Below are 18,214 nucleotides of genomic sequence, written 5' to 3'. Positions count from 1 at the left end.
TGATAGTGCACAGACAAAAACCAAATCAAGTTTCCTAAATCAAGTCTGCTTCCTAAAGCCTGGCAGCCATCACTGTGGTGTTACATGCATCAAAGCAGTGAGCTTTAAGTGCTGTTTAGTGAGTTATGAGGAAGGAACACTTGCAAAATGCATGGTGATGTGATCACATAACTGAGAGCTCCACTTTCCAACCCTCTCAGGAATGGGGGTTTAGGTTAAAAGTTTCCCTGTACTCATTACATTGGGTGAAGCCTGCTCAGCAATGAATGCAAACAGTGCCACGGAACAATGGCAACTGCAGGTGCAAAGAAGAAAATGCTAGAGACGTGATAGTGCTTCAACATTTATTTTCCTCAAAGAAACATAAAAAGAATCAAAACAGTTCCAAAACCCACAAAGCTTTAGAATACTTCACAATACAGAAATACTAACTGTGCTCCCTGCTTAGACTGACTAGCAGGGAGGTCTTCTAATCAGGCCTTTATGTCAATAGGTGCATAAAGCTGTTTCATTTATTTCAGGTACAGAACAAGTGACAGGAGAAATGTATGGTATAGTTATTGCAGTTTGGATCAAGCCCAGGAAGTTCTTCTGGGAGGGATGCTTTGCTGCTGACAGGAAGCCACATTCATCAGGTACTGCTCACAGCGGGTACAGATGTCTGCAGTCAGCCAGTCTGCCATGGCCCCTGTGTAACAGCACAGAGGCCGTGCTAGGCAACGTGGCTCCAAAATAACGGGTACACTGGAGAGGGAGAGGGAAAAACAAAAGCAGGAAAGCTGACCCAGGTTTCTGTTAGAGGGCATCGTGCTCTTCCACCCTTCCCCCCAGGCTGCTAAGTGATTTAGGTAACTGCATGAGTTCAAAAGAGCCGTCAGCACCACTTAGGAAGGCTACTAAGCACCAGAACACTTTCATTTACTGACACTTTATTGCCAGTATGTCAAAGGGCTAATGACTATCTATGTCTGATTCAAGGTTGTGGCTGCATCCTCATGCAGCAGGATTTTTTTTTTGCCATCCTGAAGTATGACAGCAATGCAGCCTCTCAGACGTCTCCTACAGCACCTGCATTGTAAGACCAAACCACTGCCTGCCCCACGCAGTTAACTTCAGTAGTGAACACTACCCCTACTTTTTGGCAATTGACGTACAAGCCTTTGAACCAGAAACTGCTGTGACTTTATTCTGGCTACATTAAAGAATGGTTTCAGAGAAGAAAGAAAAAAAAAGACACCAGTTCCTCCAGTAGAACACTTAACTGTTTTGGGAAGATGAGAACACAGAGAAGAGATAATGTATGTTTTCAGTCTTAGATATTGCACTTATACACACATGGTCTGTCTTTTCCACTCAGAACTGTCAAAAGCTCTCTTTGCAATAGTTCATTTTCTGGGGACAAAAAGGAAAGGGTGTCTGTATATGTGTGGAGGGAAAATGAGAAACCATTTATGGCATTACTCTTCAGTCAGTTATGCTTAAAACAATTAGCATATTTGATTTGTAGGTATAAAGGGGCTATGCCTGGGTTGTAGTGACAGACCTCCGGCTGTGGGGGATAGAATGTAATGCAGTCTGGAAATTCTTATACAATTGAAGCTATTGCAAAGGACTTTCCATGTCTGGGCTAATGCGGACACTTCTAAATCCACATCAGAAACCTAATAGTTAGAAAGGAAAATCTACTTCAGAGCACCTTCACATCCTCCCTTTTGGTCATCTAAAATCCACAATACTTCCAGAGAACTATACACCAGTTAGACCAGGGACTAAACCAGTCATTCAGCAGAACATTCAGCTGACCAACCTACTCCTACATACTGCTGTCTGCATGTTTGTAGATTTGCATAAGTAACTGGTAACATCTTTCAAGGTAAAACCAGAACATCCCTGTCCCAGCTTACCCAAAATACTGCCCGTGCTCTATTTCATGTAGCAACTCTGAGCTCTTCTGCTCTTCAGTAGCTGGGTCGTCCTCTCTGGAGAGTCTCAAAAGTTTTAGGAAGTGAAGTGGAAGATGTACACACGTTCGGAAGGGCATCGACATCTAGAATCACAACACAAGTCACCTGAGTTCTCCGGGAAACACATCCTCCTGCTTAGCAGGAGAATTTGCATGGCATGCAATTGATTTATTAGTGCACTTAAAAGGTAGACATTAATGCAGTGAACTTTCTGACCCTTGTATAAATAGATCACAGTGTAATCCCAACCACTTTACACAGGATGAAAGAGGAACCAGAGTTGTTTTAGCTGAGTATGACAAGAGATGTCTGCAGCACCCTTGCTGCTTTTGCACCTCATAATATTCCCTCTTCTGTTTTCTTAGAAACAAGGTAGAGGGTAGATTTGAGGTATCAGTGGGATGAAGGAAAGCTTCCTATGACTAGGTGAGGCATTGGGAAAACAGAAAATGTAAAAAACTCATATGCTGTTGTACAGACTAGACTTGCCTTGATGCAGCAGTCACAGCAGACAACACTGAAAGAAAAAGTTCCCAGCATTATCATTTGAGTAAAGCTCAGCAGATACTAATATGGCAGCTAAAGGTGACTTTCCCAAGTAAGTCAGAATTTGTGATTGTGGCAGAATTGCTTGATGGCAAAGTAAGAAAGCTTAGAACTCCCCCATTCAGTTTGCCAGCTCTCCTATTTATGGTTGTTTAATTCATCTGAAATGTGTCAGCATCCATAGCTTCAAGGCTTTCTCTGCAAATCCTCATTAAAATTCACCCAGCACTACCACCAGACAGTTGCTCAATTTCCAGTGGTTGTTTACTTGCTGCTTGTAATCAATTCAGTGCTTCACCACTGCTTCAAATAGATTTAAGTGAGCCTTAATGAGCCTGAAGTATCTCTCTCCCTCTTCCATGAACAGAAAGTTTCTGACAACTAAGCGGATACAAGTAGGTCCAACTCCTTCCCCAGTCACAAGGTCTGGAGTTCTCCTTTTCAGTCCTCAACAGAAGATTCTGGTGAAGACCCTCTCCCAGAACCTGTTCAAGCCCTTGTCTGAAGTTAAATCCAATCTTTAGAGCAAAATTCAAAGTGATCTCAGAGAAATTGAATTTAATACTGGCACAGTAAATTTGGTTATTGCTAGCTTAATACTAAGAATTAAAACTGAGATACCACTTCAGAGACAAACTTTTCCACATCCTCTGCAGCTGTAGACAGACTTCAGCCTGGCTTGTGCAGTAAGACAAAACTGAAGGGCTCAGCAACCTGTTCCTATCCAGTACTACAAGTCTTTGAATACTGGGTATTTTCAGCACTATTCTTTCACTCTTTTCTCCCTCCTTATTCACCCTTTTTGTACCAGCTCACCTGCTGCAGAGGTAACAGTTGTAAGGCCACTTAAGAAACATCTGCTTATGGCAGCTGAAACAGATCTGTGGAAAGGAAAGTTATTTGAGAATGCAAAGGGGAAATATCTTTGTACCAACAGTATCCACTGCCTGTCAAAGAGCAAGCATATAAACCAACCTTCTAAAGGCTTTAGATCCATATACAATAACAGAGGTTGAATAAAGGATAGCAAAGACACAGGAATTAAAAGCTAAAAAGGCAAAAAAAATTCTTACTTGTAGGCCAGTGTTTTTATGATGCAGAGGTTTGGGGCAGCTGCCAGACAACAGGAGTTTAAAAAAAGGCTCTGGAGCAAACAATAGCTGTATTGTGTAAGAGTGTAACAGTAGCTAGTTAAGAGAGAGGGAAGAAGAGAGACATTCTTTGAGGTAGACTGCAGCAATCCCAAAGAGATTAAATCAGGGCAAATTTGAATTCAATCCTGAAGCAAAAAATGAGTCATAAGGAAGCTGATGAGTCGCTTGAACTTTATAAGAAAGAGCACATTCATACACAGCTGGCAGTCAGAAGTGATATTATCTTGAGAAGTAGAGCTTGAGAAAGCTAAAAAAACTTCAGCAGCAAGAACACAAAGGGGATAAGAGCCATTTTTGAATAGGCATAGAACAGGCAAGTTAAAGCAAGGTCGGTAAGGTGAGATAAAAACAAGAATTCAGTCTCAGGAGCATCAGACAGACTGTGGAAGTAGCATAGCTTTGCTATTAGAACCCTTTGACTCTGTCTGTACTGCTAAATAAATGAGGGCAAGAAGCTGACCCATAAGCCCAGTAGCACAGACTTCCTCACATCTGTGTTGCAAAGGGCTTGTACTCAGGACATCTGTTCTGAAGGGGCTGGCTGCAACACCCCCTCTAAAGGAGACTCAGTGAGTAAGGCAGTAGTCAAGAAATGTGAAGAGCCAACAGTCCTGTGCTGCAGGTCATTCTCTGTCCCTCTCATCTCCCCAACCTTTGTGTCCACTCAGCAAGGTGGTTTGAGTTAGGTCAACTCGGGTGTGGGAGCCTCAGTTTCACTCTTTAGCAGTACCAAATCCCAACTATTTACTTCAGGATTTCAGAACTCACCCACAGTCACAGCAGTCAGCTCTCCTAGCATGGAAATCACAGACAAGAAGTAAAAAGCAAAGGCTGGGTTACTTTCTAAGCAATTTACAGAGTTTAAACTGGATTAAAAGCCATCACTGCACAAGTACTAAAAACTGTTTCCAGCCTAGGGCCAAACTGGGATCAGCTGTTATGAACAGGATAAGTTGAGGCAAAGGGCACCTCAGCAGTTCGGCACTGAGGGTCATGAAACCAGACAGCTTTTGAAAAACCAAGGATAGCACAAAGAGAAGAAGAGGAAACATACCTTTGCTCTTAGAAAGACACCATCACCACCTCTTTGGAAGAAGTCTTGCCCTTTCAGCACCATCTCTGAATATCTGGTTCCAATTAGCTCAGCAATGGTTGGTGATGGACACTTGGTAGGAAAGAGATAGTCCTGTTGAAAGGCAGAAGCTAAGCATTGGAGAAGGCTGAAGAAAGCAGCTATCTGGGGAGGTTATCCTCAAAACTGGGTCCCAAAGGCTGAGGAGCATTTGTCTCCAAAACCCAATTTTGCCCGTGATGGGGAATATCGGTTGACTGTTTGATGATGCTAGTGGAGAAAATACTACAGGGGGTTTAGTGATTGCTACAGTTTTCAAGCAGGTTCCTGACACCTCATAAAGGAAGCAGATCCATTGGTCACCACAGCAGCTAATACCATCTCCAGAGCCAGTCTTCGGGGAATTTTATCCTTTGGAACAGACCACAGAACAGATGCCACCCTGGCCCCTCCTGAGTACAAGATCCCTTTCCACAGCACAGCACTGTCTTGCCTTCTCTTTCCCAGGAATCACTGGCCCCACACACATGGCAACTATAGTTTGGTGGTCTACCAGGAGGGACCTGGGGAACCCAACCCACCTGCATCCCCCAGCCCACTGCTGAACGAAGAGGTCTCAGAGTCCTCAGGTCAGTTTAGAGACTTGCCAAGGTCAGGCAGAGAGAGATGCAGAAGGAAAGAAGGAAGCAAGGGCAGAACAGGGCAAGGCCATAATTCAGAAAGTTGCACAGAAGCACACAAACCCCAGCATTTCTCTCACTACTGTCATGCAGAGCCTGATGACTTCAGTACTGCATATATGGTATATTTAGAAGTCACCAATGCTGTGCTATCTACAGTTTGTCAACTGCTTGTTCCCTTTACTGCAGCTTAAGGGACACTTGTGAACATATTAGTATCTAGAAAGAATGAGGGGAGATAGAGAATGCAGGACAGTCCTACTGTCAACTACAGTCTGCTTGAGGAAGTCTTGATGGACATTTTCAAGTAATACAGAGGTATTTTTTTCTTCTTGTATGAGAAACAACTATTTCATATCATTCAAACTGGGAAGGCACTGCAAGGACACTGCAGCATCCAGTCCTCTCTTAGGCTGTCTCCAGTGAGAGAATAATATACCAACTTCAGATCAGTATACAATATGTCCCAAGATAAAAACCACAGAGCATGCTTAGTGCTTACATGAGGATCAAGGTGCAAGCTCTAGTCATTACAAGATCTATCAGACCAGGGCTGCTTGCTGACATGTTGGACTTACAAATTCCTTGCTTTGAAGGCCTGTCTCTAAAGATTTGGACCTTCTTCTGTAAGGAGGCAGTTGCTGTTGGCCAGTATTCAGGAAACTCTTGGGTTTAATGTCTCCTAGTGTGGGTGGACATGGGGGACACAGGGAATTTGCAGTGAGACCTGGATAGGAAGAGAGAGTTTTAGGGTGCAGAAAACTAACTGGCAGCTTTTAAGTATTCACCCCAAAAACCACTCAAGAGCGCTACACTATCCTCTGAAGGTTGCAAGGCTTATGTCTCTCCTCCTCCACCCCATCTGCTCAGATCACAAAAAGCAGAGGTTACAGTAATTATGCTTGTCAGTAGGCAGTGATGAGGCTTCATTAGCACCACTTAGTTTAATGAAATCAAGTGGTGCTCTTTCTACTTGAATATTCAAAACATTCATTTAGCTTTTACTGCAAATTCCAGTTAGGCCTTTGGGGACATGGTATCATTGTTTTGAAGCTGCAGGAACTACACAGGCTTTAGTCAACTGCAGAGAAATGGTTTTCTAAGGGCACCTCCCCAGACTCATTACTTAGTGTTAGAGCTCTTCTTGTAAAGTAACTCCAAGTGATCAGAGTGAAAAGAAAGTGTACAGTGAGCCCAACCTAAGGCTTTGGGAACCCAGCAGGCCACTGACTGTACTTTGTCACCTGGTTTGGACATGCAGCTGGAAGTACACTGACCTGTGCTGTTGTAGGATACTAGCGATGACCTGCTGGAGGAAAGGCAGGTGCTGTCAGGCAGCTTGAGAGTGGTTTCCTGTAGATCAGAGGACAGGATGTTCATAAGCTGTAAGCGAGACACTGAACCCACTTCAGCAGAAGTATTGCTGCTAAACAAAACCAGGATACCCAGGACTGACCAGAAATGTTCAGGCTCACTCAAAAGTGAAGCAAAGAAAGAAATCAACGGAGTACATTTAGGAACTTTCTATTGCTTCTTGGAATATAAAGTTAACCCTCCTCTGCACTCCACAACCAGGAAGCTCCAGTCAAGTTCGTGAAATTTCCAGTTCATCTGCTCTCTCTCTCTCAGTTCAATGTGGATACTAATATGAAAGTTTCATCTGTTCAGGAACCAACTTTGCAAAATCTTCCCTAAGCAACCCATGGAGTACATTGGAACCATATTCTTGGCTCCAGTTGACACACAGCAACATTGGAGAACAGTTCAAGAGACTATGACCAACCCAACTCGCTAACCCAACTCAAACCCAGTGCTGTATCTCAACAGCATTGTTTCTACCTTCTCTAGAAAAGCAGGAAACAAATTTGATTATATTAGTCTCCATATGAAGGTCCTTCTAGTTTAGCAGTAATACATCAACTACAGGGTTCTCGAATGCTGAACATTCCTCCAAGTAGCACAGATGGGGGCAAATATAGCTGAGATTTTCTGCTTTTATTAATTCATATCCGCTTTCCTCAGTTAAGCAACTGCATTTCAGACAGAAATATTTACAGAAAACAGATTCCTGTTTGTATGCCAGAGCATCTGTGCTAGACATGATGTTTTAGGGCTTAAATTCTGTTCCACAGAATTTCTGAATACGCTCAGACTGAATCCCAGAACCAAGTCAAGCTTTTCATGATCGAGCCAGGAGTAAAAGAACCCAAAGACATCGTGGTTTATTGAGGAGTGGTGCTCCCAAAATAACTCCACAGACAGAAGAGTGGAAATTCACCAATCAAGTTGCTTCTTAAAAATAAGTAATTAAGTTTTCCTTCCATGAGCTCACATACCATGTGAAACCAAAATACATCAATACCCCTAGCATCAAATGCCTCACTGTAAGACTGGCCAGACTCCCATGCATATTAAAACTTTTGCAGGATCTGGTTTTAAGAGACCAGAGCAGGCCTTGGTTCTATAGAATCATAGACTATCCTGACCTGAAAGGTACCCACAAGAAAAGTCCAGCTCTTAGACCAGCACAGGACCATCCCAAGAATCACACTCTTGTCCAAACACTTCTTGAACTCTGTCAGGCTTGGTGCTGTGACCACTTCTCTGGGGAGCCTCTTCCAGTGACCAACCACCCTCTGGGTGAAAGACATTTTCCTATTATCTAACCTAAACCTCCACTGACACAGCTTCAGGCCAGTTCCTCAGGTCTTAGCACTGGTCAGAGAGAAGGGATTGTATACGCTGTACCTATAGGCTGCAGTCATGCCACAAACAGAACTGTCTGAATATGATATGTGCTTCTGTAGAGAAAAGAACTTCAGTGAACCCAACAGTACCACATTTGTTCACTTTTGAGACAAGATTTCCTACACTAGGATTTGTACCTGACCTTCCAGGCTATGTGTGTATTTGCAGCTCTAATGCCTCCCCATAGTCCTTTCACTTAAAGCCTTACCTGAACTCCTGGTCCCAGCTGCTGTGTTTTAGTGTTGACAACTTTAAACTCAGTACAGGCATCTTGGAGAGTTAAAAAACTGTCACTTGGAGAGTTCGAGGCTGTATTTGGTGTCAAAAGAATTTCTGCAGGGGAGAGGGAGAACAAAAACCCCCAAACACACAGACTAAGTGAGATATTGTGCTGGGACAAGAAAATTACAAATTTGATACCCACAGATCAGAATTTGAGATTAGGCCAGACTTTGTCATGATGGTTACATAAACTTTTAGTGTTAGGTGATGGTCAAAATTCTGCCCTCTCACTTAGTGGACAATTTTGAACATCCATAAAAAAATGGGTAAGTTGAACCATCTTTTGAGTCTTAATAAGCCACAGACAGATTTTCTAGAAATAACTATTCTTATGCCAAACCACCTCTAACACAAAATTTGCATTGCCACCCCCTTTGCATTATAAATGTTATTGAAAAAATAAATGGGCTTTCATTTCAAAGGCCAGCCACTATTTTGGAGCAGGTACCTTTGGGCCTGCTCCCTTTTTCCTGTGCTGCTGCTGACTGAAGCTTCTGTGGTTGTTTTATTTCTACCATGGACCGTTCATGCCAGCTGGTCTCACATGGCACACACTCTTTCAGCTGCCTCTCCAACACCTGCAGGCAAAGCACAGCACCACAAAGAGCCAGTGGATAGAGCAAGGAGACCAGTGGTGACAGAAAAATCCATCAGCAATGGCACTGTTTTACAAGTGCCTGTCACTCAAGAGGGCACTGGGCCCTGCACATGAGACACCCTCCAGCACTGGGCATAGTAGAATACTTTGGTGACTCTCAAATTTGAAATTGAGAACTTCAGAAGTTCTTTCAGGACCACAAAATGTTCCAAATGAAAGAAGCAGTGGAAGAAGTAGGGAGACTGATCATCTTTCTCCTATGAAGATGTCAACTCCCATTTTCCTAGGCCCTGGTTTTGGCAGGAGGATCTGCTCAAGAAGTTAATATATCCCCCTCCCAAACACAAACCAGTAGCTAAGGCATTACCTCTATGTTCCTTGAAGCTGTTCTGTCACTCCAGAATTACCTTTTTTTGCTATCATCAGATGCAGCACCAGGTCACCTACCAGCTTTAGATGAGGCTTGGGAGCAGCTACATCAACTTTGGGGTCCTTGTGTTTTTGCTCAACGATCACCTGAAAGAGGAAAAACGATGCTTAAGAAATAGTTCTTTTTCTACAATAGTTCCTTCCTCCTGGTACACCCTGCCATTCAGTGGCACACTGAACGGTGCAATTCAGGATTTGGCAATGGGGGAGGTGGGGATGGCATAAAAAAATTAGTTGGGAAGTGTAGAATGATGAGATTTACTTATGTGGGTTCTCAGTGGAGACAGATTTGCCCATGGCAAGCTAGAGGCAATCAGAAGTGCTGCACAGCCCTTACAGGCTTCCAGCCCTAACAGCTCATGAACTGCTCATGAAGGTGCTGGAAAACACTGTACTCAGATTTTGACTTCAGGAGTGATCCTGATAAGCACCATCGTCACATCCTCTTCAACAGTGAGAACTCAGCTCCAGGGAGGAGAGCAATTGAACAGGTTAACAGAACTGCAACAAAAACTGCAGCAGCAGGCAGCTGTATGCATAAGCTAGAGTCTCAGAGACTGGCTTACAGCCCTACATAAACTAGGAACAATAGCAAGATAGAATTGCAGGGCACATATTCATGTGAGGCATCAAGCCCTGTGCTAGCTGCATAGGGGACAACTGACAAAAAAGTCAATTGTACATGCATGTCTTTAGCTGCCTTGTTCACCTATTCTTATTTTGAGGTTATGATGCCTGTGTGTACAACTTCAGAACATGTGGGAGTGCAGGTAGAACAACACTACAGCTTCCCACACTAGCTGTGCTTTCATTCATTTGCAAATTAGACCACTGTTTGCTAGAGAAGCTTTAAAATAGCTTTGCAGATGGGGAAATCCTAGTTTAAGAGCCTTCACAAAGACCTGTGCACTCTGCTTTCTTTGAGCATTTCTGTCTACTATTCTTCAAACATGTTTGTGCTTCTCCTCAAAAAGAAAAGTGGTGGTTTTTTTGTTTTGTTTTGTTTTGTTTTTTTAAAAGAAGAAAAAAAAAAAGAGAAAATCAAGTCCCAGATCATCCTGCCACCTTGAGTTATGGTTCTGTACTGCACAGTGCACTGATATACAGTACATTGCAAGGAACACAAATACCTATGATGCACTGTCTCCTTTACACTACTATTCATTTTATATATCAATAAAGATATTATCTCCAAAGAAATGACATAGCCTTACCTGGAGGCTGGAACCACAGTCAAGCCAAGCAAGAGCTGGGGCTTTATGGAGGTGCATGGTTTAGCTGAAGCTTATAAACCTGCTGCACTCCAGCAGCACCAACAAAGAGGAAAAAAAAGCTGATGTCTAGTGTGGTAGGCAAAGTTTTCACTTTTTGTAATACTGGGTTTTATTACAAGAAGAGTTGTGTCTCATCTTCTGCCAAGACGTCTGTTTGCAAAGCATGCCAAGGCCACAAAGCCTTATGCCAATGTTTTAGATCTGCTCATCATTCCCAGATCAAGCTGCAGCAAGCAAAGAGTATCTCAAGCCTTTAGAGACACCCCAGACATTCTTGTATCTGGTCATCTTCACCAACCAAGTGGTGAAACTGGAAGTCACTGCCACTTGAGTCAGAACAGCAGCTGCCCCTGGGAGGGCCTTACCTTTTTTTACCCTGACTAAACTCCTGCAGTAGCTCAAGTACACTGCCTAGAGGCCTCTGCCTGAGACTGAGCAAAGGATTGTCTCAAAACTGCTTTTGCATACACCCAGAACATCTGGGGCATCTGGGAAGGCAAGGAAACTAGTAAGAGATGCTGCCAAGCATAGCTCAGCTTAAGGAGCCTGGAAGGACATAAGTGTCCAAGGTGGAAAGCACAAGCAGGCAAGAGTCTGTTCCATGAAACTGTTGTGTGCAGGGCAGAATAACTGCTCCAGGGAAAGGAGTGGCTGACCCCTGGAGGGAGAAGAGGTTTACTATTCAGCTTCATGAAACTGTGACTACTGCTGACTTAAAAAGTTACTGGAAATGAAGCACTTGGGTAGAAAAATAGGGTGATCTAATGTTGAGTTGCAACTGAGAGGGGTACCCAGACACTTCTGGACTTTGAAGTGCCCTTGAGAAAGACAAGCTTTTGGAGAAGACTTCTCAACACATACTGCTTAGACACGAAGTAGAGCAGATGTTTTCCAAGTCACTCACCTTCCGTAGGGTGTATCTCTTGTGCTGAATATCATCCAAAAGCAATTCAAAGGGAGAGCGGATCCGTTCTTTTGGAGGCACACAGCGCTGTGGCCGCTCACTGGCCTTGTGCAGCCTCACGCCAGCCTGCAGTTCTCTGATGACACTGGGCCACAGGGATGCCTCAGAGAAACCAGGAAGGGCCAAGTCAGTAGCTGGCTAGAACACACTGAGCAGCATCCCCTCCCTCCACGTAACAGGGCACGCTTAGAAACTGAAGTTATTCAGAAACACACAGTTGTGTCCTTAATACCCACTTCTACTCAGTTTCAGAGCAGGTACAGTACCAGAGCAGAGAATTGCTTCTCTTTGCAGAGATTAATTTACAATGAGGAAACTAGGAGCTGGCTCACCAGGCTCATTCCCAAATTTTGTCATTAACTTTATGAATGTACTTCAGCAAAACACAGCTTTTCCTGCCAGGTAGCAAGACACATTTTCTTTCTCCAAGCACTGGCACTGCAGGTACCAGTGTTTTCACATTATTGAATCCTAGGAAACACTGGGAATGAAATCCCAAATCTCACCATTAAAATCCTCTAAATTTTCAGAAAACAAGGGTTGAAGTATCCACAAACAAAAGAGGAAGACAAGTGGGAAGGGATCTCATACTTCACAGAAGCATACATTAGCAGCCTCAGCCTGCAGACACAAGCTAAAAACTGATATCTGCTCATCCTCTCCCTGCTTTAGTATCTGAGGATGCTCAGGCATGCAGTATAACCCAACAAAAACAGGATAAAAAATAGTCAACTCAATAGCACGTTTAGACAACATTGTAATGGAAGTGCTAAATCAACAGTTTATCTGGATCCCAATGGCAAATTAAGTAAGAACAAGTGATTGTATTATAAACACTGAAAGGGAAGCAAAACATTTCAGAAAACTGCCTCAAAACAAAGTTTCTGACTTAGACTCCTCTCCCTTTTCCACTTACAGCATCTTCTCTCAACTTATCCCTTCAGATATCTTGGTGTAATATCAGAAGAGTCTTATACAAGCTCTGACTGATGGCTGCCTTCAAGGAGAGAGATTTTTTGTTGGATTGTTTTAGCCTGGCTTTGGTACAGTCATACCTCAACTCCAGAGAACTAGAATTATCAAAGAGTGACCACATACAAGCCATATCTCCTAGGCTATATTTAATACTGTGTGGGAGAACACACAAAAGTCTCTGGGCAAACCCATCAGTACTAGAGACTTTTGAAATAGCACTTTTTTTTTTTTTTAACTTTTGAAATAGCACCAAGATGTTTGCACTTTATAGAGTTGTATTTCACATGGTTATAGCACTTGACTGAAAAACATGACCTGAAGAGAGACTTCTGTACTGTAATATTGCCACATTAGTTTTGGGACAAGAATTGTCTTCAACTGTCCATTTCAGAGCAACTTGCACACCCAAAACATTTTTCAGATGTTGGTGACATCATCATCACTCATACTTTTCTTTCCCTACTGACTGGATCGTTGCAGTTATTCTACTTGGGCCATCCCATGTAGTGTTAAATACCACCTAAACTTCCCACACCTGTGCGATACAACACGAAAATGCTACAACACCGTAAATCCATTGCATTAAGTTCAACAGATGAGCAGTAAGACAGCTGTGTTTCTAACAGGTCTCATCTGCTTAGATTTCAAGGTGAATATCAACTTGTAACGTGTACAGATAAGCTCTGCTGCAACTGTACAACCCTGCATGCTGTAAGGCTGTGGTCTGCATTTCAGAAGACCTGTTTTGTAGCAGTCAACAAAAAAGTGTGGCCCATAGAGAGCACTAGCTTCTTAGCACCACTCAAGGCATCAGCTCTGATCTGTGGGATCCCAGTGAAGTTAGCACCCTGGTTATTTTAAACTCAAGAGTTTTTCAGAGCGATGCAATCAACTGGTGCTTAGGGACTTGGAAACTAGAGGCAGAGGATTTGCAACAGGCATCCAGCTTTCGGAATTCATGTCTCCTGAAGGAGCAGAGGCCAAATACACTGGCCTTCAGGCCACACAGCAAAGCCCTTGTATTTATTCATGTATTCCCTGCAGAAAAGAGCTATAGCAGTTGATGAGTTTGTGGTTTGAGATAGCTTGCCAGTTTATTTTAATAGATCACAAAATTGAGAATATGCCCAAACACACATTTCACAAACATTTTCATACGAATAGTTTGAGCATGCTTCAAAGCAAGTGCTATTTAGACAAAGGGAGCGAGTCCACAAGTCTCTTGGGGCTTGCTGTTTGCCTCCACAGACTCCAGACTACAGTGCATTTGTTTATGCTGGGCAGAGCTCCAGCCTGAAGGAAGAGCTGTTTGTTTCTGATTGAGCTCTGACTTTACAGGGCCTTGAAAAGAACAGAGTAAGTTGCTTTCTCTGCCCCAAACATACAGTCCAAGATCTATGGAAGGACAGAATGCAAAGACAAGAAAGGCAGTGAGCCCAATCTATAAGTGACATCTCCAGCCTCATCCCCCTTCACCCCTTTGAGCTGCTGGAGCTGCCACAAAGATGGACAGCACTACTGGCCTTCAGTCCCTGCCAGTCCTGAACCGACGTAGACCCCACAAAGTAAAAGTGAAATAGTCCATCCCAGTACTACCAATAACAGAACAGTTTTCTGGGATTTTTCAGTCCAGCTACAAGAAAGGAACAGATTGCTTTTGGCAGGTGTCAGTTCCCACCAAGAGCTGGAGTTTGGGGCTCAGCTGCAGAAAGAAACAGCCTGAGTAATTGCTTGTGGACACTTACTCCAAAGACTGCCTCCCACTTCATTTTTAGAAGTGGTTTAAGTTGGACCACAAAGACAATATTTGTGTAGAATAAATGTCCACGTGAGGTTGACATATGAAACAGTTTAACTTCAAGTTCACTCCCCAGCTTGTTTTGCAGACAAGTCGTTAACTACTTAAGCTCCTGAAAAAACTGAAGCAGTTTAATATGTTCAACCTCTACTTTTCATAGAAGAATCAGTGGGAAGCCTCAGAGAGCTAAGGCTGAAGAAAAAAACCCATGCCCATAATGAAGAAATTAAATCCCTTACGTCACAGTTTTTCTTCTTTTGAATGGGATTTTCCACCAAATCTTCCACATCCATTTTTCTCAGTCGCTGAGAAGCAAGCACATGAGGTCATTGCTCTGTTCAGTATCTATCCAATATAAATTACTAATGTTTATCTGAAAAGCCTACAAACCCCAAACACCTAAACTTTTAAATGCTATAATAAGTAAAAAAGGTGCAGAGACAGAAGCCATTCCCATTGTGAAAACAGACCTTCATCTACATGCTCCACTTTCAGTGCAATGGGAAGGTTACTTTAGAACCTAGTGGGTCTGTGAAGGTGGAGGGAATAACAGCTAAGGGGTGATCCCAAATATACCTCTTTGGAGGTTTGGATGATGGTCACAAGCTTTTGAAGTTCCATATATTCAGCAAACAGATTCCTACAGGTCATTTCATAATGTCTGGCAGCCTCAGAAGGCCTGGGCAAGTGCTCCTCACAGGCCTGAAAGAATTGCAGCTATTTAAAAGAGATCTTGAAATGAAAAAAAAAACCACCATGGGAGGATGGAATAAAGCAAGATTCAGTTTCCTCAATCCATGGTTAAAAATCATCTTCCTCATGGCCCCTTTATATTATTTTTCTATTGCAGATACAGAGGAACAAAGAAGCAAAATGTCCAATCTTATATGTATGATAATGTAAGTAACTGCATAATTTATGTATATTGTCTTCCACAGAGTGTGCTTTGAAATAAGTACCTGAAAGGGGAAGCCTGCAGTGCCGACAAAGCACAAAAACCCACAGCAGGTGGAGTCACTTACCCTGTTCTTTTCCCCTGCCCAGATCAGACAGAGGGATGAGAAGTTTCTCATACCTTTAAATTGTTTGAGGGGCAAATACCTGTTTGAGTTGAGACATTGAAATCCCAGCCTTTGCAAAAACTGAATAGTACAGACAAGTGACTTTTTTTTCAATATCCAGTCTTCTGGGTATTGAATTTGGAGACTATGTACAGAAGGACTTTGTAGACACAGCTGTGTGAGAGCCATGTGTAGTGTTCCTTCTTAATTCTTTTCCGTGGGCACCTGCAAGTACCTAAGATGGTATTGCCTTTTCCCTCTGATGGGAAAGCCACATGCTCCCTCTATGTTCTCCAACAATCTACCCAGCTTTTACCCAGAAATGGTCTTGCCCCTTGGTTAACTACACCGTTCCATCAGCTCCTCTAAAGTTGCTACATTTACTAAGTGGGAATAAGGAAACCTTGATAACATCCTGCAGGGTGACTTCTGGTTTCATTGGCTCATCATCCAGTTTCAACATGAGGCACAGCAATTTCTCCAAAGGACCACTCAGTTGTCGCTCCAGTTGGCTGTCAATTCCCCAGTCCAGGGCTTCATAGATCACCACTCCCAAGTATTCCAACAGCTGCAGACACAGACCAAGGAAGCAATGCAGCACAAACTGGAGAATGTCACAGCTCTCAATTCCCAGCCATGCATGTACCCTCATCTGCCCCTGAGGGCTGAGCACATCTCTCAGGATGAGAGATACTCTCCATTTAAGTTGTTTTAAGATTTTATATGGCCTGAACTAGCACCCCTAAGTTTTCATTATTAAGACAACAAGACTCTGGGCACAGTAGACAGCATCTGTGCACATTGTTTCCCAGTCCCATTGCTTTCCTTGAGTTCAGTCTGAGCATTTTGTTTTCTTTCCCACGTTGCAGGGGAAATACTCACAGGGCACAGCAAATTTAAGCACCTTGATAGTTTCCAAAGACATCTATATCTCCTGAGCTGGCCTTTACTATAGCAGGATTCTATCTGCACACATAATGAAGGTAAAGATACAAGCTTACCTTGTCCTCTGAATGCTGAACGCAGCCAATATCTGAAAGGGAAAAAAGAGGGTTGGGGGAGAAAGGAAACTGCTTAGGCATTTAGAACCCCTTTCAAGAGAGGGAAACAGGAAGAATTCTTGATAATAAGGAAACTAACTCCTCTGACTAAAGTCAGTCCCACCTGGGGAAAGTAGGTCTATATTTGGGGAAATCCTATGTTGCTAGAAAGCAACATGGGATGCTCTTCTTACTGTAACCATTAGCCCCAAACTAATGGCTGCTGCAGGTTTTTTCCCTTTGTTGTTGTTGTTGTTGTTTTTGTCTGCTAATTGATATCTAACCATAAGGAAGGCATGGGATCTTTGTCTTTATTGTTAATGACCCCCTCTAATCCCTGAAGAGTTAGCCTAGCACTGACCTCTGCAGCAGCCCCACCAAGCCGTACATAACACAGACTTGTTGCCACTTGCTGGCTACACACAGTGACAGAAAAAGGGAAACTGCAATCATAAATCCACTGTGAAAGTTACCATAACAAAGGTAAGAAGATGAAGGTTGGAAGATGAACAGAGCAGGACATATAATAAAGCTTTAGACTATTTATTTCAAATAAAGTAAAGTGGTGAAAAGCTTTTATCCCAGCTATTTCCTGGAACCAAATGAGTCGATAGAGCATGACTAGAGAAATTAGTAGGTCATATATCTGTATTACCATTCATCTACAGTCCTCTGAAATAAAGTACAGGCAGGAGAATAGCTTCATGACAATATACAGAGAGAGGAGAGGGGGAAAAAAACCCAAACAAAACCAACAAAAAAAGCAGAGGAAAAGAAAATTTCCCTACTTTGTCCCATTTCAGCCTGTTAAAGGAACAACCCTTGGCACCTATGTTCTTACCAGACTTGTGGTAGACCTTGAAGGAAGCAGTACCATCAGCATGGATCAAGACACTCCCACAACCTTTTATGAATACAGAATGGAGTGATGGGCATAGCTCTTGAGCCAACTGCTCCATTTTACAGCAACACTGAAAGCAGATAGCCCAGGCTTGCTCCTCACTTATAGGATGTTCAAAACACCTCAGAAGCTCAGCTAGAGACACCTTTGTGATCCTCTGCTCACACTTCAGAGATTCCATTCTTACTTTCACCTTCACTCTTAGTCCAGGAAGCTTAACACTCCTCTTTCCAGGCCAGGCAAGTGCTCACAGCAGCCTTTTGTCAGTTCTGCCTCTTGGTTTGCTCTTATCTCTCTTCCCTACAGGTGCAACCATTAATGCCAATCTTTGCTCTATCTTTTTAAAAGGACATCACTTCAATCTGTATTTGTACAAGATTCCTTAAAAGAAAATAGAAAGTATACAACAAAATGGAATCAAGAGAAGACTATACAAAAAGTTGTGCCCAATTTAGCTCCATTGTTCCCAAGAAATATTTTAATCGGAATACCAGTGTTAGCAGTTAGGAAATTTCAACTACAGGCAGAAAGGGAAAGAGGCAGGAAACAATGTCTTATACTTGGGGGAGGAGAACTCATTGAAGACCACAAAAATTCAGTCCATTTGGTAGGAAACTATTCTAACAACACTAATAAATGACAGCAATCAGTTCCAGGGGACACCTGCATTCACCACAGGCCCCACTTCTGCCTGGCCTTGGCCCTTTGTCCCTGCCATGGCAAATCCC

General features: G+C 43.0%; 1 protein-coding gene across 3 annotated transcripts; it reads right to left on the bottom strand.

The window, feature by feature from the left end:
* Nucleotides 1-330: 330 nt before the first annotated feature.
* On the bottom strand, nucleotides 331-17,881 carry LOC135409165 (protein spire homolog 1-like). Of its 3 annotated transcripts, XM_064644349.1 has the most exons (16): nucleotides 17,427-17,879; nucleotides 16,547-16,578; nucleotides 15,949-16,113; nucleotides 15,061-15,186; nucleotides 14,724-14,789; nucleotides 11,652-11,813; nucleotides 9,492-9,560; nucleotides 8,895-9,024; nucleotides 8,373-8,497; nucleotides 6,694-6,769; nucleotides 5,995-6,143; nucleotides 4,719-4,850; nucleotides 3,327-3,391; nucleotides 2,454-2,481; nucleotides 1,905-2,047; nucleotides 331-744 (listed from the first exon to the last, which is right to left on the bottom strand). In XM_064644349.1, the coding sequence occupies exons 1-16, from the start codon at nucleotides 17,665-17,667 to the stop codon at nucleotides 573-575; spliced, it is 1,881 nt and encodes a 626-aa protein (XP_064500419.1). In that variant the 5' UTR covers nucleotides 17,668-17,879; the 3' UTR covers nucleotides 331-572. The 3 variants fall into 3 exon arrangements, 2 of the variants coding, with proteins under 2 accessions (XP_064500419.1, XP_064500420.1); XM_064644350.1 differs by lacking the exon at nucleotides 15,061-15,186 and having other exon boundaries at nucleotides 17,427-17,877; XR_010428048.1 differs by lacking the exon at nucleotides 2,454-2,481 and having other exon boundaries at nucleotides 611-744; nucleotides 17,427-17,881.
* Nucleotides 17,882-18,214: the final 333 nt, after the last annotated feature.

This window comes from Pseudopipra pipra, chromosome 2 (assembly GCF_036250125.1).
Source record: "Pseudopipra pipra isolate bDixPip1 chromosome 2, bDixPip1.hap1, whole genome shotgun sequence".
NCBI classification, from domain to species: domain Eukaryota; kingdom Metazoa; phylum Chordata; class Aves; order Passeriformes; family Pipridae; genus Pseudopipra; species Pseudopipra pipra.
This window is presented reverse-complemented; position numbering and strand designations above follow the sequence as displayed.

Bases quoted from the DNA above. Each gene is read 5' to 3' on its own strand.
- LOC135409165 (XM_064644349.1), bottom strand. From the start codon at position 17,667: ATGGAATCTCTGAAGTGTGAGCAGAGGATCACAAAGGTGTCTCTAGCT. The intron at 15,187-15,948 runs GTTTCCTTATTC...CAATTCTTTCAG, and splicing joins CCCTGCAGGATGTTATCAAG to GCCTGTGAGGAGCACTTGCC. The intron at 3,392-4,718 runs GTATGTTTCCTC...TCCTTTCCACAG, and splicing joins GTGTCTTTCTAAGAGCAAAG to ATCTGTTTCAGCTGCCATAA.